Source organism: Symphalangus syndactylus, chromosome 10, assembly GCF_028878055.3.
Source record: "Symphalangus syndactylus isolate Jambi chromosome 10, NHGRI_mSymSyn1-v2.1_pri, whole genome shotgun sequence".
Taxonomy (NCBI): domain Eukaryota; kingdom Metazoa; phylum Chordata; class Mammalia; order Primates; family Hylobatidae; genus Symphalangus; species Symphalangus syndactylus.
Genome location: NC_072432.2, coordinates 27,667,292 through 27,688,547, shown reverse-complemented (window position 1 = coordinate 27,688,547; position 21,256 = coordinate 27,667,292). Strand labels below are relative to the sequence as shown.

Here is a 21,256-nt window from a genome sequence, read left to right as displayed (position 1 = left end):
TAGAAAAAGAGGGAATCCTCCCTGACACATTTTATGAAGCCAGCATTGTCCTGATACCAAAGCCTGGCAGAGACATAACCAAAAAAGAGAATTTCAGACCAATATCCTTGATGAACATTGATGCAAAAATCCTCAATAAAATACTGGCAAACTGAATCCAGCAGCACATCAAAAAGCTTATACACCATGATCAAGTGGGCTTCATCCCTGGGATGCAAGGCTGGTTCAACATATGCAAATCACTAAATGTAATCCAGCATATAAACAGAACCAAAGACAAAAACCACATGATTATCTCAATAGATGCAGAAAAGGCCTTTGACAAAATTCAACAACCCTTCATGCTAAAAACTCTCAATAAATTAGGTATTGATGGGACGTATCTCAAAATCATAAGAGCTATCTATGACAAACCCACAGCCAATATCATACTGAATGGGCAAAAACTGGAAGCATTCCCTCTGAAAACTGACACAAGACAGGGATGCCCTCTCTCACCACTCCTATTCAACATAGTGCTGGAATTTCTGGCCAGAGCAATCAGGCAGGAGAAGGAAATAAAGGGTATTCAATTAGGAAAAGAGGAAGTCAAATTGTCCCTGTTTGCAGATGACATGATTGTATATCTAGAAAACCCCATCGTCTCAGCCCAAAATCTCCTTAAGCTGATAAGCAACTTCAGCAAAGTCTCAGGATACAAAATCAATGTACAAAAATCACAAGCATTCTTGTACACCAATCACAGACAAACAGAGAGCCAAATCATGAGTGAACTCCCATTCACAATTGCTTCAAAGAGAATAAAATACCTAGGAATCCAACTTACAAGGGATGTGAAGGACCTCTTCAAGGAGAACTACAAACCACTGCTCAATGAAATAAAAGAGGATACAAATGGAAGAACATTCCATGCTCATGGGTTGGAAGGATCAATATCGTGAAAATGGCCATACTGCCCAAGGTAATTTATAGATTCAATGCCATCCCCATCAAGCTACCAATGACTTTCTTCACAGAATTGGAAAAAACTACTTTAAAGTTCATATGGAACCAAAAAAGAACCCCCATCGCCAAGTCAATCCTAAGCCAAAAGAACAAAGCTGGAGGCATCACGCTACCTGACTTCAAACTATACTACAAGGCTACAGTAACCAAAACAGCATGGTACTGGTACCACAACAGAGACATAGATCAATGGAACAGAACAGAGTCCTCAGAAATGATGCCGCATATCTACAACTATCTGATCTTTGACAAACCTGACAAAAACAAGAAATGGGGAAAGGATTCCCTATTTAATAAATGGTGCTGGGAAAACTGGCTAGCCATATGTAGAAAGCTGAAACTGGATCCCTTCCTTACACCTTATACAAAAATTAATTCAAGATGGATTAAAGACTTAAATGTTAGACCTAAAGCCATAAAAACCCTAGAAGAAAACCTAGGCAATACCATTCAGGACATAGGCATGGGCAAGGACTTCATGTCTAAAACACCAAAAGCAATGGCAACAAAAGCCAAAATTGACAAATGGGATCTAATTAAACTAAAGAGCTTCTGCACAGCAAAAGAAACTACCATCAGAGTGAACAGGCAACCTATAGAATGGGAGAAAATTTTTGCAACCTACTCATCTGACAAAGGGCTAATATCCAGAATCTACAATGAACTCAAACAAATTTACAAGAAAAAAACAAACAACCCCATCAAAAAGTGGGTGAAGGACATGAACAGACACTTCTCAAAAGAAGACATTTATGCAGCCAAAAAACACATGAAGAAATGCTCATCATCACTGGCCATCGGAGAAATGCAAATCAAAACCACAGTGAGATACCATCTCACACCAGTTAGAATGGCCATCATTAAAAAGTCAGGAAACAACAGGTGCTGGAGAGGATGTGGAGAAATAGGAACACTTTTACACTGTTGGTGGGACTGTAAACTAGTTCAACCATTGTGGAAGTCAGTGTGGCGATTCCTCAGGGATCTAGAACTAGAAATACCATTTGACCCAGCCATCCCATTACTGGGTATATACCCAAAGGACTATAAATCATGCTGCTATAAAGACACATGCACACGTATGTTTATTGCGGCACTATTCACAATAGCAAAGAGTTGGAACCAACCCACATGTCCAGCAAGGATAGACTGCATTAAGAATATGTGGCACATATACACCATGGAATACTATGCAGCCATAAAAATGATGAGTTCATGTCCTTTGTAGGGACATGGATGAAACTGGAAAACATCATTCTCAGTAAACTATCGCAAGGACAAAAAACCAAACACCGCATGTTCTCACTCATAGGTGGGAATTGAACAATGAGAACTCATGGACACAGGAAGGGGAACATCACACTCCGGGAACTGTTGTGGGGTGGGGGGAGGGGGAGGGACAGCATTAGGGGATATACCTAATGCTAAATGACGAGTTAATGGGTGCAGCAAAACAACATGGCACATGGATACATATGTAACAAACCTGCACATTGTGCACATGTACCCTAAAACCCAAAGTATAATAATAAAAAAAAAAAGAAATCACTAATGTTGGTATCACATATCCGTTTGCCTTGTTTTCTTGAAATACTTTTTCAGACATAAAGTCAATTGTGATTTAGGGTGTTTTCCCTTATAACACACAAAAAGTCTTGTAATTTATCTAAAGTGTCAGAATGAATCACAAAAAGTATGGCCTTTTTACATAGAATTCAATTGTAATAGTAAATAATTCAAGAAACTATTATGAGCAACAATAATCTGTTTTCTCCTTTGAAATTTATTCTCACTAGCTATGGTATCTTCCAAGTTTTGTTTGGTGATTCAGTGTTGATTCAGTTGTTTGTGAGTAAAGGACTACCATATCTGATATGTCATTTTTTAGTGGGAAGGGCTGAGAGGAAGATGGGATGGGGACCAGCACATCATAAATTCATTCACTTATTTAGCAAACACTTACATAGCATTTCCCATGTGCCAGGTACCTCTCTAAGAAATTTACAAATAGTAACCCATGTAACCCTCATTACAATCCAATGAGGTAGATGCTCTTCATGGCTCGAGTCTATGCTCTCCTGTTTCTCCTCCCTACTGTCTATCACAGCCCATTTGCCAAGAAAAACTGGCCTATGTGCCAGGTTTGGAATGTATACCAAAGGGTATATAGTCTGTTGAATTCACATTATTTCTACCATTAGCATTAATCGTAACTGACTTCCATTGTTACTGTATGAAACCAAAATTTAATTCATTTTTCCAGTGCAACTGTCTGACTCTTCTTTCTTTCTTTTTTTTTTTTTTTTGAGACGGAGTCTCGCTCTGTCGCCCAGGCTGGAGTGCAGTGGCGCAATCTCAACTCACTGCAACCTCCGCCTCCCGGGTGCCTCAGCCTCCTGAGTAGCTGGGATTACAGGCGCCTGCCACCACACCTGGCTAATTTTTGTATTTTTAGTAGAGATGGGGTTTCACCATGTTGGCCAGGCTGGTCTCGAACTCCTAACTTGAGGTGATCCACCCGCCTCAGCCTCCCAAAATGCTGGGATTACAGGCGTGAGCCACCGTGCCTAGCCAGCTGTCTCTTGATTAGGTCCCAGCCACCGTCGTCTGTCTGTGAGATTCTCAACTGAGTGAGAATGTAGAACATGAAAGCTATGCGAAGTTGGATTTGCATTATACTCTAGATAAAATAATTGGAACTTAACATATTTACAATTACATGAGGAAATATAAAATGGACTTTTAATATAGTTTTCAAATTAACATGTTAGTTCCACATATCCAAATCTTTCTTTCCAGCTATCTCTCTCTCCTGAGCCCTAGCACTCTACATCACCATAGTCACTGTTGCATGGATATCTCAACCACTGAAGAGTAAAATCACTATTTCTCTCTGCTCTTGGCATCCTTTCTTTACAGATGAATGGTGCTAATGTGTCCAAGCAACCAGAAGTCCAGGAGGCATCTTGAAGTCATCTCTCACCTTACCTGCCCCGACCCCTACTCCTAAGTCACCAAGTCCTGCAGATGTTACCCCTTTAACATTTCTTATCCAACATGACTGCTATAGCAAAAATGAGCACCCAGTCTCCTGATCCTGATTTAATCCCCTCCTATCTACTCTCCAAAAGACTGCTAAAATTGCCTTTCTAAAACACAAAATGGATCCCATGATTCTTCCAATTAAAACACTTCAATGGCTTTCCATCAATTTCAGGAGAAATCTAAACTTCATACGAGGCCCTTCATAATTAGACTTGTTTCTTCTCCAATCATGACTGACTCTCCTCTCCTTGCCCTATTACCCTGAGCTCCAGTCATAACTAAACATTGGCCTTTTCCACGGGTATCACCTTTTTCTCTTGTCTTTGTGCCTTTACACATAACGTTCCCTCTACCTGAATGCCATTTTATCTGGCTAACTCCTAGGAAATTCAGCACAGTATCTGTGTGATTATATACCTCCTCCTAGATGTCTCCCTTGAACGATATCCCTCATTCCGAAATCTGGAGTAAGGTGCCCTTCGAATAAACAATAATTTATTTATATGTCTTTCCATTAGCAAATAAGCCACTTAAGCACAGGGACTGTGCCTCCGATTTTTGCATGGTCAGCATCTAAACATCCATCTGATACTTGGATCCTCAATAAATGTTAATTGAATAATGAATAAACCAGCTGTGAAAATGAATGTGCAATTTTCTCTCTTTTCAGGTAAATTTTAGTTAAAATAAAAGCAAAATGGGTAATATTGTGTTCACAGTTGTTTTCTTTTTAGGTACAAGAAGTCAGGTACGTGCATAGCACTTTAACATAAATTGATAAAGCTTTAAGGAACTCAAGTGGGTCATTCAAACTGTTTCCTCACCTAAAATCACCCCATACCATACAGACAAAACTCTATTTTAATTTGAAAGTCTTTTTAGAGAGCTGCCAATGTTGAATTAGTCCTGTCTTCTCTTACTAATGTGTTTTCTCTTTTACAGTAAATACCTAATTACATCTATCTGTTTGCAGAAGACTGAAATTAGGAATGGGGCAGCACAGAGAATAAACAGGACAGTACTAACAGGATTATCTGCTCCAAGAGTTTTCATGGGTAACATGTGAAGAGAAAATGTATGGAAGGCAATCAGTTTGAAAATCTATCTTTAAATAGAATTAATGTTTTATTTTATTCACACTTCACTATTCTAAAATATTTGAAATAGTTTACACCAAAATATTAATATATGTATACAAAGGTATGTATACAGTCCCACCTGCCCTATGTAGTGGGGAGGAGAACTGATATTTTATCAGAAATGTAGGTTAAAGATAGCTACTGCAACTGAGTTCTGAACAGAGCACTGAGTTTCCTGGCAGCAAAAATAAAAAGGAAAACACTTTGTGAAATAAAAATAAGCAGGAACTTTTTTTCCTGAAATTTCAAATCTAGCACCAACATATTATATATTATACCTATACCATGTAATACTTAATAAATATTTTGTTGCTGGGCGCAGTGGCTCATGCCTGTAATTCCAGCACTTTGGGAGGCTGAGGCGGGTGGATCACGTGAGGTCAGGAGTTCAAGACCAGCCTGGTAAAACCTCGTCTCTACTAAAAATACAAAAATTAGCTGGGCGTGGTGGCACATGCCTGTAATCCCAGCTACTAGGAAGGCTGAGGCAGGAGAATCACTTGAACCCAGGAGGTGGAGGTTGCAGTGAGCAGACATCACACCACTGCACACCAGCCTGGGCAACAAGAGTGAAACTCCATCTCAAATAAATAAACAAATAAATATTTGTTGAATATGCAAGTTTATCTTCATATTAAGAATTTAACAAGACAGAAAATGTCTTTACAGATTTATAGCAGCTACTGGAAAATCTAAGCATCTATTTTTTAAAATAATCCCTCAATTTTTTTTTAAAAAGGGTGATATATTATTAAACTAAGTCTACAAAGACATTTATATGGGAAACTAACATAATCTAGCCTATGAATATACTTTAATAGTGATTCTAACTTGACACAGGTATAGAACACAGAATATTTAGAAAAGTGAATAGAGATCATTTCATTTAAACACACACACACACACACACACACACACACACACACACAAATATCACTTGTTTTCAGTATGACTTTTTTTTTTTTTGAGTCCGAGTCTTGCTCTGTCGCCCAGGCTGGAGTGCAGTGGCGCGATCTCGGCTCACTGTAAGCTCTGCCTCCCAAATTCACGCCATTCTCCTGCCTCAGCCTCTCCGAGTAGCTGGGACTGCAGGCATCTGCCACCACGCCTGGCTAATTTTTTGTATTTTTAGTAGAGACGAGGTTTCACCGTGGTCTCTATCGCCTGACCTCGTGATTCACCCACCTCGGCCTGCCAAAGTGCTGGGATTACAATTGTGAGCCACCGCGCCCAGCCACAGCAAGACTTTTAACAGAAACTAAATAAACAATAAATTTTAAATTGAGCCATCCTTATGAAAGCAAGCATGGAGTATATGGGAAAATCAAGATTTCCTTTGAAAATTAGGGAGGCCCGACTTGTATTCACACAGGCCATTCCACGCACTACAAGACAAGGCCAAATTTTTTCTCAAGATGTAGCCCTGAATTTCTCCTAAGGCCAGTACAACCACTCAATAGAAATCCCAAAGTTCTGCCCCCAGGAACAAAAAGTACTTCACACAAAGCATGATTAAAAAGCAAGAAATGTTAAGTATATACTCACATCAATCAATCAACAAACACCAAGTACCTCCCACTTCACTGTATTCTACCCCTGGGTGTTTTCAAAAGCCCAGGAGAGCAGTCAGTAACTCACAGCCAGCTGACAGCCCAGAGCTCTGAAAAATTCTCCTCTAGCCTGCACTTCATGCAGACAGGGTCTCAGTCCAAGGTAGTCTCTGCAGGACTACCTACCTCGGTTCCCAACTTCCAGTGGATTACAGATTTTCCTCTGCGTGCGTTTAAAGAGCTCCTGGTTTGATTAAGATTCTAATTAGAAGCCCAAGGAAGCCTAAAGGCCCTCTAGAGTTCTGAGGCCAGCTTAAACACTAAATACTAATCCCACTCCCTCAAACCTGGAGGAATTTATCAATTAAAGTTAGCCCTCTGCATCTGACCTCCACTCAAACACCACGATAGTCCTCAAAGAGACCTCCAAAGCCACCAAATTTTCCAGTTATTGGACAGCCATTGGTACTCAAATACCTAAAGACAGCACTTGTTTCAACAGTTAAAACCAAGGTTTATTAGGAATTCCTAGAATCACATAAAACAGTTTACCAATACCTACAAGTTAAAGCAGAAAGAGCACAAAATGAGGTAGTATTAAAAATGAGTTCTAGTTCCACTTTGGGGCCTAAGTCACTTTGTGAAGAGAACAATTATCCAACCTGTGGATGTGAAAACAATTACTACTTCAAAAAACTTTTCTTCCTCATTCAGGTACTCCTTCCTTCATCCTATTTAATCATTTTGATTATGCTATGCATGGAATTTATGCATAGCATAATGGGGTTAGTGGGTTTAGTGGGGAAAACAAAAATACTGGGAGCAAGGGTACCATAAATCAAGAGATTTAATTTACTGTGAGGGCTCAGGCAAGATTTCCTTGAGAAATCAACACCAAAACAGAGCCATAAAGACTGAGTTGAAATTAGTTAGTCAAATAAGTATAGGGAAAGATTTCAGGCAGAAGTGCAAAGGTCCTGAAACCTCATTCAGATGTAAAGTAGGATTATGGCATACCTAAATAACTTTTCAAAAACTTTTGAAAATATCAAAACTTTAATCTGTAAAATTTAACCTATGAAATTTGCTATTTGTAAGCCTTCTTATAGGCTCATCTACAGCTTAGATTTTTTTTTAATTGTCCATTTTTTTTCTAAGGAAACAACGAGAGCCTAACCCTGACTCTATTATTTTCTACTATGTACCAATGCTCAGCTAACAAAACAGATCAAGGTCCATGTAGGAACAGTGGTTTGGAACACAGAATAAAATTCTGACTAAGCTTTTGTTTTTAGAACTTATTGTTTGGTGCCTACAAAGCCAGAATGTGTATAGCTCCCTGGCATATTTTCCACTTAAGCATATGTAACAAACCTCTCTATCCCTATCTTTTAAAAAGAAGGCAGTGTTTTGAGTTAATTATCATTCATATTCACAACTGCTAAGACTCCTTTTATACCAAAAAAAAAAGTCAAATTTAAATAGCATGATTGGTTAAATTTTTTGTAGTTGCTTTGTTAATTTTCTTTTCAGTTTCAATATCCTTTGAAACAGCAGGTTTGTAAGAGGATCATAGCACATGTACCTATCAATGTATGTCTTAAATACATGATAAATGCTTACTCAGGGCTTTTCCTCCTCATAGCATATTAAGAGGTACTAGATAGTTAATCTGGAGCTTTTGCCCTGCTCCAGACACATGTAATCTAAAATTACTTTATGTCAACAACATATTTGACTTATTTTCTTGAATTCTGAACCCATTAAATTGCCTCAATCTGAAAATTAGCTTCATACAGGTGCACATTTAAAGTGTTATGCAAACTTATTTATTCCTACTCTTCTGAAAATGTGCATAACTACTGATTTTCTATGTTCTACTATAGGTTGTAATATGTAAAATTTTGAGTAATACTTTAAACTTTACCCCACTTATATAGATAGCTGGTTCAGGAAAAGTGTATTTTATATAGCTAAGTTTAAAAGTCATTTCCTTGGAGCTTCTATCAGTGTATTTCAAAAGACCTCCTAAACAGAACTAAAAGTGGCCTAGTATTCCAATAAGCCACAAAACATGTTTCTTATATTTTATAACTAACAAAACACCTCCAATTGCTGAAATTTTACAATTGGTAGAAGTAACAATGTATTATCTCTACTATTACAGTCATGTGTTACTAATTATTCAGACAGGGGAAGTATCAAAATTTCTTTTTAAATAGCTGCAAGAGTTAATGGTTCAAACATATAGAATTTGAGAGTACATAAAGAAGTTTTATAAGAGATATTAAACTTTTTAATTGTTCACATGTGTTCTTTTAATTTAGAGGAATAAAACCTCAGTGAGAAAAAAAAAAACACCTCAAGGTTATAGATGCTTTGTACACAGTTCTTTCTAGTAATAATTTTGCTTAGAAATCAAACTTACTACCCAGGCGTGATGGCTCAGGCCTTTAATCCCAGCACTTTGAGAGGCTGAGGCGGGTGGATCATTTGAGGTCGGCAGTTCGAGACCAGCCTGGCCAACACAGTGAAAACTCTTCTCTATTAAAAAAAACACACACACACAAAAATTAGCCAGGCGTGGTGGCACGCGCCTCTAATCCCAGCTACTCAGGAGGCTGAGGCAGGAGAATCACTTGAGCCTGGGAGGCAGAGGTTGCACTGAGCTGAGATAGCGCCACTGTACTCCAGTCTGGGCGACAGAGTGAAACCCTGTCTCGAAAACAACACCACCACCAAAAAAAACAGCTGTTTCCGGTGGCAGGGTCTGGGGAGGGGGCAGCAGGCGCCATGTCCGGCTGCGAAGGTGGCAAGAAGAAGCCACTGAAACAGCCCAAGAAGCAGGCCAAGGAGATGGACGAGATAAGGCTTTCAAGCAGAAACAAAAAGAGGAGCAGAAGAAACTCGAGGAGCTAAAAGCGAAGGCCGTGGGGAAGGGGCCCTTGGCCACAGGTGGAATTAAGAAATCTAGCAAAAAGTAACCTGTTCCTTGTGCCTGAGGAGATGGTGACCCTTTATTTCATCCGTATTTAAACCGTTCTATTCCCTGCCATAACATCTTTTGCCACGTATAGCTTAAATTTAGTGTTGTCTTGGAGCTGTTGTACATTTAAGAATAAACTTTTGTTAAAAAAAAAAAAAAGAAGGAAATCAAACTTAATCTTTTCCAAATAACTCTGAAGAAAAGATCTTGCAACATACTTTGTCTGCTTTGGCAATTACTTTGGACATATTTAATAAAGCAAATTCTCTTATTAGTATATCAAAAACACAATAAAAAAGATCAAAGACTTAAAACAAAATAAAAACTCCACTGACAATTTTCACCTTTAATATTCCTTTCACATAGAATAAATTCAAAAATTCTTAACAAGGGAATTACTGGTTTGATCATGATGCCCATATGGAAAATATTTTTTACATTATCTTGGATCCATGATATATATTTACTTAGCATACTGGAGGGAAAAATAAGAAAACAAAACAAAATCTTCCTAGATATGTAGACAGTATGTCAAAGTCAGGAGTAAAATGCATTGGTATCTGAAGCTACCAGATGAAGGCATTTGACTGAAAAAAAGTTTGACCATAATGTATAATTGATTTACACATACTGAGGCTCATTCTAAAGCACTTTTTTAAAATCGTAATTTTTTTAAAAGAACAAATCATTTGAATGGTTAAGTAAACTGACTATTAAGAAAGAAAACTGGCCGGGTGCAATCCCAGTGCTTTGGGAGGCCAAGGCAGGTGGATCACGAGGTCAAGAGATCGAGACCATCCTGGCCAACATGCTGGAACCCCATCTCTACTAAAAGTACAAAAATTAGCTGGGCATGGTGGTGCACACCTGTAGTCCCAGCTACTCAGGAGGCTGAGGCAGGAGAATCGCTTGAACCTGGGAGGCGGAGGTTGTAGTGAGCCGAGATCATGCCACTGCACTCTAGCCTGGCAACAGAGCAAGACTCCGTCTCAATGAAAGAAAAAAAAAGAAAGAAAAGTTTTCATAACAAAGCTTACAGGTTATTTTTTAATCAAAAGAATAAATACATTGAAATATTCATTATGTCTCTATTTAAAATTGCTGAAGGAATGCTTGAATTGAATCTTGATAACACGAAATATGTTAAAAGTAAGTTCCTCAGGAAAAGAAACATTTTAGCATGCTACCCAGATATTAGTCAAGTGCAGAGAATTTCAAAACATAAAGTTATATTCCTTTCGTATTTGTCTTTCCTAAGCCAGACCATAAGTGTAGAATCTTATATCTAAGCCACTTATACTGTCAATTTGGATTAAATTCCGCTGTGAAGTCTACATTGCACTCTTATGGGAGGAGCTAACCTGCCACTACTCACTAAAACATGATACTCCATATCTTAAAAGTTACGTATACTTTAACATCTCAGTATTAAAATTTAAAAATAATATCAATTATTTTCCCATTTTAAAAGTTTTAGTTTGGCTATATTCATATTGTCCAGAAAGTAAAGCTTTGTTAAGTAGTAAGTGTCCACTCACGAAGGCCATTGAGAGGGACTGAGAGAAAAAACTTTAAAAGTTTACACTATAAAATGTACTTTTAAATGCACATGTTCTAATACCTTAGCCTGTGTTAGTCTGTGTATATGAAATACTGTGTACCCGGTATTGTTCTCAGTACTTCGAGGAGTACGAGTGCATACACACACACACACACAGAATACAGAAAATTAATCCATATAAAACAACTATAGAACAAAGGATTATCAATTCTGAAATGACAAAATTTTAGAAATGGAGAACAGATTAGTGGTTGTCCAGGGTTAGGGATAGCAGGAGGTGTGTGTGGCTATAAAAGGGCAACAGAGAGGATCCTTGTGATGATGAAAGTGTTCTGTATCTTGACTGTGCTGGTGGTGGATATACATGGAATAAAATTCTATAGGACAAAACACACACACACACAAGAACAATTAAAAGGAAGAAACCTAAATAAGATCAATGAATTTTTATCAATGTCAGTGTCCTCCTTGTGATATTGCACTACAGTTTTGAAAAATGTTACCATTGGGGGAAACTGAGTAAAGGGTACACGGGATCTCTCTGTATTATCCCTTACAGTTGTGAATCTACAATTATTTCAAACTAAAATGCGTTTAGAAGATTATAAAATATACTTTATTGTAAATACATGCCCCCCAATAAAAACACACAAGGAATAAATGCCAAAAATCCTAGTGACAAAACGAAGTATCACATAGGTGCAGTAGTAATTCCCCTCAAAGAAACCCAGAGTAATCATTACACCTAAGTATTCTTGCTGTCAACATATTAATTTTTTAAATTATGTGTTAGTTTTAAAGATCACATCCTATAAACTAAAGATTTCTCATGACACAGTAGTGATAAAATGCTACCTTACAGTTCAGATGGTGGTAGAATCATCCAAAAAAGAAGAAGAAAAGAAGAAGAAGAAGAAGAAGAAGAAGAAGAAGAAGAAGAAGAAGAAGAAGAAGAGGAGGAGGAGGAGGAGGAGGAGGAGGAGGAGGAGGAGGAGGAGGAGGAGGAGGAGGAGGAGGAAGAGGAGGACGAGGAGGAGGCGGAGGAAGAGGAGGAGGAGGAAGAATCATTTTTCTCTTATCAGTTTATGTTATGAGATAAGAAGATCTCTCTCCCTATCTCTTCCCCTCTCTCCCCATCTCACATCTGCAAGAGTCCGGACTGAGGAGTAGAATGAACTTGCCACAAGGATTTCGCAAAGTCTGGTGTCTACCTACTTGGAATTTCTTGGAAAAGATTCAAGCATATCATTCCCCTTTCACTAAAGCAAGACGAGAAATCACGTCTAAGCCACTGGAATTGCTTTGCTGTGAGGAAGTCGAAGGTGATCAAAGGCAGGGTGGCACGCAAAATGGCACTTGGATAAAATGGGTCTCATTAGGGTAGAGTCCCATTCACGTAAAATGACTTCCAGGCAATTCCTAGGGCCTCGACTTTCAACCTGACACTTGCCTGTGTGCAATGAACATGGAAATAGGGACATCGGGCACCTCCCACACCCATCTGGAAGCTTCACCCTCTCGGCCTGACCCCCAAAGACCTGCTGAAAAGAATGGATGCTTTTGCGAACTCCGGTCCCCACCCTGCGGCTCCCCAAGAGCTCCACGGGCAGGGTAGCGGGGCGGAGGCGTCGGGGACTCAGTGCGCGGGGGGAGACGCGGGTTCGGGCTCCGGGCTCACCCGCGTTCTGCAGCGTCTCGATGTTTTGGGGTCTAGTCGCCAGCTCCGCCACCATCTGCACGAACTGGGTCCTGGCGTTCTGGTATTGCTCGAACACTGCGGGAGAGAGAGTCGGTGGAGCCCACAGCACCCGGGTCTCCTCGCCGCCAGCTAGTTAGGGCACCTGCCCGCCTCGGCCCTACCTCGCAGCACCTGCCTCTGACTCATGGCGCCCCCGCCGCCGTCTGCCCTCCTCGAGCTCTGCGAGGAAGCGGTTCGGCCTGCGAGTCCACCAAAGGGGCGATCGTGGCGATGACTTGGCCTCCGACGGGAGCCGCTTCTCTGTGTACCCGCGTCTCCCGGGCAACCTACCGGAACCGGAACGCGGCCGTCTTGTTGCAACGGCCAGTCTCGGGCGTGACGTCACGGCCGCGGTGCCCGGGAGCACTGCGCGGGGCGGCGGCGCGAAGACGCCCGAGCTCGAGGACTCGGACTGCTGGGGCTGTCAGCGCGCCAGGCTCGCCGAGCCGCCGGCACATCGCGCGCCGTCGAGTATCCCTGCACCTCCTGGAGGTCGGAGCTCCTTACAAAGCCACCCCACATCGGCGTGGTGTCCTGATTGCGGCGTGAGTCGGGACCAAGCGCTGGGAAAGACCCACGCGCCAAGGGAGCCTGGTTCGAGTGCAGCCAGACGAGTAAATTGCAGCCCTGGGTTGTCTGAGCTTCGACGGTCCCCAGAAATCTCACACGTGACATTGTACAATCCGATCAACACATGAATGTCAATGCAACTTAAGTGTTGCATTGACATTTAACACTGCACTGACAGTAAAACACTGATTTAAGAATCCATGTTTTCTTTTGTAACCCCATGTTATATACCTGGCATTCCTGGTTTCAAGATTCCTGGAGGAGCATGACAACCATGTTCATACACTTAATTACACTGTATTGAAAGCATTTAATGAGCACTCAGAGACTCAGTGAGGAAAGCAGATGAGGAAAGGATGTGATGAATGTCCTGTCTTCCCTGGCTTTCTCCTAATGACTACTAATTTTGCTGTTTCCTCACTTTTATGTGATTTGTAAACATTTTGTCTTAGTCTTTTAAATTTAGGCTTCGTTATGTTGATGAATGACATCTCCAACAGAAAAGGAGAGAGAACCTTTACCTGGAAAACCAGACTTCCCTATCTTATATAACTTGAACCCTTTACCCAGTTTCTTTCAACAAAATTGAAGTACTTAGTCTATTACTGGTTTCTAGCTTGTCTTTGAAAACTATATACCAGTTGTTTCAATGACAGTTGTCAACTTTAAATGTTCCTCCATCAGAAACTACAGTTTCACCAGATGTCAAGTGGATACATAGCCGCAGCTGCTGCTAAGTAGTGCCAAGACAGGAAACTCCTTGATACTTCTTCAACAGAAGGGAGCATGCAAACTTAACTAGTTCTATATTTGGAATGAGTCCTCTATAACAATCTTTGAGATCTCACCCTTAACTGAGCTTTTGATGAAGTCCTGATATTTTGTGGAGCTCCAAATAGTTGGAGCAATCAGAGAGAAGAATAAGTGCGTTTAGTCGGGTCCCTAATACCCCCGAAGGGCAGGTACATGTCTTCTGCTTCTGCAGCTCAAAAGCCAGTGATGGCCACAATCTTTTTACTTAACTCAAAGTCGTAAGTTTTACAGTGATATCTATATTTCCCTATGGGAATATGTCCTTTAAAATTAAAGTTGTGCGTTCCCATTTAGAGACGTGGGAGGAAACAGAGTAAATAATTAAGATTGCAAATAAGCCTTGTAATTTTCAGTTCCTTGTTGAACGATGAAAAAAAATCCCCTTAAAACTAAAAGTTTTTATATTTGGTTTCAGTCCTTAAACAAACAATTCAAACTCTTAAGCTACTCCAACTGCCATTTTTAGCAATGGCTTTACTATTTGTTTTCTATTTTAAAAGTGTTAAGAGCTCAATAGAGGGGGAGAGGTCTAAACCTATAAACATAACACAGTATGGGATGTTACTAAGTTCTTTGAAAACATACGTTCAAAAGCTATGTAAATTACTTTAGAGTCTGAGTATCTGTTATTAACAATATCTTTAAGTTAAATTGTATTATTCCTGATAAAACATAATATAGGATGCCTACTTCATATCTGAAATTGGACATATTAAAGAAGCTAGATCTTTGTTCTTTATTCTAGGTTCCTTCTTAAAAAATCTTAAAAACTAAATGGAGAAATGTATGTAACACAGAGTGATTATAATATGCATATAAGTGAAATTATCAGTAATTCAAGCATAAAAATGACAGATTACTTTTACTGACAAGAAAACCAATCTGTATTTCCTGACCCATTGTTCAATGTACTAACTCTAAAACAAAATACTATTCTGTTTTCTAAAGTTAAATGAATGTCCCATGATCACATACACACCTCTAACAGTTAAGCAATGAAAAAGAAAACAATTCAAAGGGATACTTCGGTATTTTAAGAAGTATTACAGGAAGATTACTGTTCTTAAAGTACCAGCTGACTTTAGAGATATACAATGTAACTGGCACATAAGACTATACATTTGATTGAGAATGGACCATTAGCTGAACAACTTGCAAAAAAGTGTTTCCATGAAAGGTTTGTTTGGAAGCCTTTGGCTACTTTTGTAAAAAGCTAATCATAATATGTAACTTCAAAATCACTTTTTCAAATAATTCCTCCTTTATTTATGAAAATGAGACTGAAAATGACAACAAAATATAGCCAGTTTGAAAATCCTGTTGTGTCTCTTTGCATATCTCCTTTGAGAATTCAGAAAATCCTATTATCATGGGAATATATGCTAGACATGCCTAAAAGAAGCTTTGCTAATTTTAACATCCATGTATTTTTTCTTCAGTTCCTAGCTGAATTTTAAAATTTAAAGATTTATATATGCTAATTAGATATTAACATCTGCATTTTAAAACTGTCATTGAGATGAATCAAGTGTTTATATATATTCTGCATCAAGCCTAACACGTATTCATTATCAACGTGTGTCAAATACCTTGCTAATAAAAGAATGTGCCTTTCTTCCAGGACATGAAGTCTAGCAGGAGATAGACATCACTTCATTCTACCAGCATATACCGCAGCCTGCATTCATTCAATGGGCATGTACTGCAGTCTGCCACTGTTTTAAGGGCTGTACTTGCTCTAAGGGCTATTAGTGTTTTGGGGGCAAAGATGAGGGACTTATGGTAAAATAGGCGAAGAAGTGAGAATACCTAAAAACATCATTTATATAACAAAAGTCTTCTTGTTTTTAATAAAAATTAGCTGAGTTCTATGCAGCTATGAAATTTCCCTCCCCTAAAATAATTTTTCCCCAAAATCATTGTTAGCGTTTAAGAAGGCATTCAACTGGCAATTGCATGTAATTACTGAAGTTATGAGACTACATTAGTCATTTTGCAAACACTAAATTTAAAATTACTAAAATAACTCCATAGTTACATACTGGAATTAAAAATAAAAGCATTACTTAGTCCATAACCAAGTTAGTGGAACAGAAATATTACCTATAATGATGAAAGTAAACATGACTATCTTAAATGGTGCATCGCGCCTCTTTTGGGAAATAATGTCAGGATTTTAGGTCTGAGCCGACCATCCAGTTATTTCATCAAGTTTGTCAGCAGAGAAGAGACTTGTTCACTTCCATCCGGGAAGGGAAGATTAAAATTTCTGTGCATGTTTTGTGTTTATGCCTTACTCCCTATTCTTGGCTTTTCAAACCTTTTAAAGTCAACTCTTTGCATTTTAAAGTTTTTCTTTTCAGTGTTAAGGTCAATGTCAAGATGACAGTGGTTTAACTGGCCCCAAATTCCTAAATATATACCTGTACCTGTCTTCCTTTCCAGTAATTCAGAGGATGAAGAGATGGAACTAATCTTTTCCACTTCCAAAGAAACCCGTGATTGGGGGATTCCACACACGAATAATTTTGCTTCCCCAAAAGGCACCATGTAGTGCGAAGTGATTGATACTAAAAATGGGGGCTTTCAATGTATAAGTCCGAAATGCTGCATGCCGTTTTCTAAGGCGGTGGTGACATGCATAAAAACAAATTATTGGAGCTTGGTGTGTGAGTGTGATATAAATATCTTCCGTTTAGACTCGCGTGCGTTTTCTTAAGTAATTCAAAACTGTGCCCAAAGCCTGCATCACGAGCTGGAAAACACTAAGCGCCCTGCTCCAGATGCCAGTCAGCCCTCCCGCTCAATACCTCCCACCCCTTTAAAATGTTGGCGTTGTTGGACTTGTGTCAGAGAAGGTCCGTACTATCCTCTCCACCCTTTAATCAGTGCAGGACACAGCAAAGACAGAAAGTGCCACATAAGAAACGACTCTAGAGAGCCCACCAAGACCGCGTCCGGGCCACGCATCCCCTAGGTGCGTGTCCCGCAGGGATTGCGCCGCGGCTGGCCGCCCGCCTAGAGCCGAAGCCGGACACCGGCGGGTCCCCAAGCGGGGTGTCCACTGGGTCCGCGCTCCCGGGCGCTGGCAGGCAGCCGCGTCCAATGTGGACAGGACTGTCGGGCCGAGGGCAAGGGAAGAACGTGGTCCTCCCCGGCGTCCTCGGCTTTTCCCATTCTTCCCAAGTTTCTCCAACTCCAACGAGCAGCTTCGCGGTGTCTGCGAAGTTTCTAACGGGAGAGGCGGCGCTAGGAGCAGGCCGCGAGCGCGGGCGGGGGCCCCGCGGGTGTCGCGGGAGGAAGGGGCGAGGGCGCGCGGCCCCAGGGCGCCAGTGCGGAAGCGCCTAGCGGGCCGGGCCGGGGGTTCCCTCCCGCGGGCCTCCCGGGGCGGACCCCGGCGCGGCGGCCGAGGTGCGGGCGGTGGAGGGGGCAGGCCCCGACTCTTTCGCTCCCTCCGCGCCGCGGGCCGCCGGCCTGAGCTGGGAAAGGCGCGGCGGGCGGCTGGCGAGGAAGGAGGCCTCTGTTGTTTCGCTTTGCTTCCCGGGTCAGGCCTCCAGCTGGAGCCGCACTGCCGCGCTGGGGCCGGGGCGGAGGTCCCTGCCGGAGCCTCCCGGAGGAGCGGCTGCCCCGCGGGCGGGGGAATGGTGCGGCCAACTTGCGGGGGCGAGCCCGGAGCCGGCGGAGACCGTAACCCAGGAACCCAGGCCCCGCAGCGCTGGCGCTGCCAGAAAACTCGCTGCGGCCGCGCCGGTCGGCCTACTTTGCCCCGGCTGTCCGCGCGCGGGACTTAGAAGAGCGCCTTGGCCGGGAAAGGTGGGGAGGGGCTTCAGGCTCTTTCTTGCTGGAGTAGGGTGCGGAATTCCGCACCGCCTTACACCGGCCGGCCCCCTAGGACCCCGCGGCGCAGGCCGGATCCCAGAGGCGGGGATAAGAGCCAATAGCTGATATAGACAAAAAAATAAAAAGCAGCTGCACCTCATTGCGCATGTGCGAGCCTCGATTTTTTTTTTTTAATTTTTTGACGTCATTTCGCGATATCAAGTCCCAAGCCAAAATGTCTTGTGCATTGGTTACTCTGAAGAATAATGGACTGTATGTTCTGACTCCTGGAAATTACTGCAAAAGTACCGAGAGATGGTTTTCTAGGTTTCTGAAACCTTTGAAAAAAGAAATAGTGTTTCCTGTTTAACCTGACTATCTGTCCGTTTTTTCCCCAGAGATTATCTGAGCAGAGAGTGAGCTCCGCTGAAACGTAGGCTAAATTCGAGAGCACGGTGGCACTACATCTCTCATTCTTTCAGAGGAGATGCTTGCACTACAGTTTGGACCCTTGCTTTTTGACATTTCAGAGAAAACATCTAAATATTGCTAAAGTTGGATTACTTTACCTCCTACTCCAATATTACCTAATTTTTTTACAGTGAAAAAAGTTCCTATATGAACAATATAAAAGATGAACTACCTATTTGAAGAAAATACTAATACTTTTCCCATTAGTAAGACAAATCTGGTCTTAAGGAATTGAATTATAAAGAAATGCTTTTTATTCAAGGAATGCTTTTTTTTTTTTTTTTTTTGCCCTGGTGAAATAATATGCAATTGCTTATCATTTTCCTTATAAATCAAGGGTAACAGTCCTGGAAATTTACAAGTAAAGCTGAACGTATGCAAATAATTTCAATATATATATGATCATATCCCAAAGAGAAACAATTTACTAATTCCTGGTTTAAAGAGTGTCTTGCAATACTAAAAACACACAATGGGTAAATGAAAATAGAGATCTCTTGTAGCCCAATTGAATAGAAAAACATTGAATTTTTTAAAAATGTGGTTTATGTATAATGCCTTAAATGTATGGCAAAAGTTTAAGAGAGAAACCAAGTAACTGAATCAGTTCTCTTTCTGAGAAAGGATATTCCCAGAACCCACTTCAGACCATGATAATGTAATAGATTTTTGTTGCACTAGAATCTCTTTTTAGGTTTAGAGAGGCTATATAAATTGTGTATATTAAAGTTCAGGAAAATGCAGTTTCCTAAGTCTATTTTAAAGATTGCTTGCAGAATTCAATGACAAGCTTACTTTATTGTAATGAATTTCCTAAAAAGTGTTCTCCAAACTGATAAGCATTTTATTAAGAATTATTTGAGCAGAGTGATCATTTGGTGAAAGTGAGGGGGAGTTCCACTGAATCTAGCAACTTCCATCTGCTTAGAAAATGATGGGACAGTTTGAGGAAAACCCCAATGAAAATGTTTTAAGAAAATTGTCATGAGACATATTTAGAAAGAAACAGCTGGTAAACACATTTTCCCAAGCTTACTGTAACTGAGTTCTTCAGTTACCCTAGAAAAACTGTAATGTATCATGTTCAAAACAAAAACACTCTCCTGAGGTAATTACTGATAACATTAATTTGTCTGATTCATGAACAGCTATTAACAAAAGCTTCTGAAACATCGCTGTATCTTCTCAGTACAATTTACTCATAAGTTTTTTGGAAGTGTACTTGCCGAACTTAGGAGTTTTGTTGAGAAGGTTGGAAAGAAGTCAAAAATTGAGTGGTAATAAGATTCTATAGAAATGTAACCGATTCCAATAAAAAGTCCTCTGTACGGAAGTACATTATGGAAATGACGTGGTTGTCAGACCTAATTGCTTGGCTTTTGAGTCCTCAGAGAAGAAATTCTACAGCCTTAGGGGTGTAGCCTCAAAAGCAGCAGCGTTCCTGGTTTCAGTTTAAATAAAACAATGAAATCCATCATTATTCAAGTCAATAGCGATAATTCACATGAATATGAATGCACTTTGATCTTATCCTTCAATTCATTGAAAGACAGTCGTAATGAAAAAGGGAGATAATCTCTTTAACTTGGTCCAAAGCAAGTTGTTGGAGCTTTTCTTTCTTGAAAGACCGTAGAAAGGAACTTTTCACTAAAGCCTTGCCTTCCTATTTTTAAGGTGCTGATGGGGGTGGTTTGGCAAGCTACAGGTCGTTATGCTCCCTCTAGGAACCAAGCAGTGCTTTCTTCTTTTAGGTAAACTGTCTTATTTAATGAACTTGATATTTTGTGAAGCTTAAAGGTGAACCTCTTTTAATAATATACCTAAGAGTCATTTCAGGAGGCATTAATTTGAGTTTACCATCACTTGTGATTGAGACATACTATTTTCAGTATGCTTTAAAGCTTATTTAAATTAAAGAGGATATTTCAAGGTACCTTGTCTTAGTAGATTTGCAATATCTAACGCTAGATCCTTAAGCATTCCTGTCCAGCTGTAAAGACAGTTAATGCCATGTCTGTGCTATCAGGAAGTATGAAAGCACTTTAAAGTTGCACCTTACTTGTGGCTATTTAACCAAATTTTTAGACACTAGATGAGAAATTAGCAGTTTCAAGTTCTTATGTACAATTTGTCATTCTCCTTAGAATCCTGAAAACATCTGTCAGATATTTTAACATACAATCCATGGCATTTGAAATATAATTAAGTTAAATATTCATGAATGAGAATATCTGATAATGCTACCAGCTTGGAAATTGTTTAGCTTTTCATTGAGTTCATTAAAGATATCCAAGCTTTGTGCTAGTTATCAGTAAGTTAGGTTTTTTTCCTAATAAGAGTTGTTGAAACTTCTGAAATTCCCTGGAAGTCCGACAAATATTTGTTATGTTCAAAGGACTCTGAAGCTTACAAAGATGAGTAAGGCAGGTGCTTATCCTCAGGGAGCTTTAAACTTGGAAATTTCAGCACATTTGTGATTTACAAGAAATTTTAACCCATTAAGACCACTCAGCTAAGAAAGCCGGGACAACTGTTAAGAGCGAAGAAATTTGGCAATGC

At 40.3% G+C, this 21,256-nt stretch overlaps 1 protein-coding gene and 1 pseudogene across 3 annotated transcripts in view; one reads left to right on the top strand and one right to left on the bottom strand.

Moving 5' to 3' along the window:
- Window positions 1–13,310, bottom strand: part of SPAG6 (sperm associated antigen 6) — a 71,683-nt gene extending 58,373 nt beyond the window's left edge. For 2 of the 3 annotated variants that reach the window (XM_055296736.2, XM_055296738.2), the window contains exons 1-2: window positions 13,147–13,310; window positions 12,965–13,060 (exon numbers count right to left, since the gene is read on the bottom strand). In XM_055296736.2, coding sequence (XP_055152711.1) covers window positions 12,965–13,060; window positions 13,147–13,171 — 121 coding nt within the window. In that variant the 5' untranslated portion in view covers window positions 13,172–13,310. The remainder of the gene's footprint in view (window positions 1–12,964; window positions 13,061–13,146) is intronic. The other variant, XM_055296737.2, reaches the window with a different exon arrangement.
- Window positions 9,516–9,881, top strand: LOC129491990 (translation machinery-associated protein 7-like; annotated as a pseudogene).
- Window positions 13,311–21,256: the final 7,946 nt, after the last annotated feature.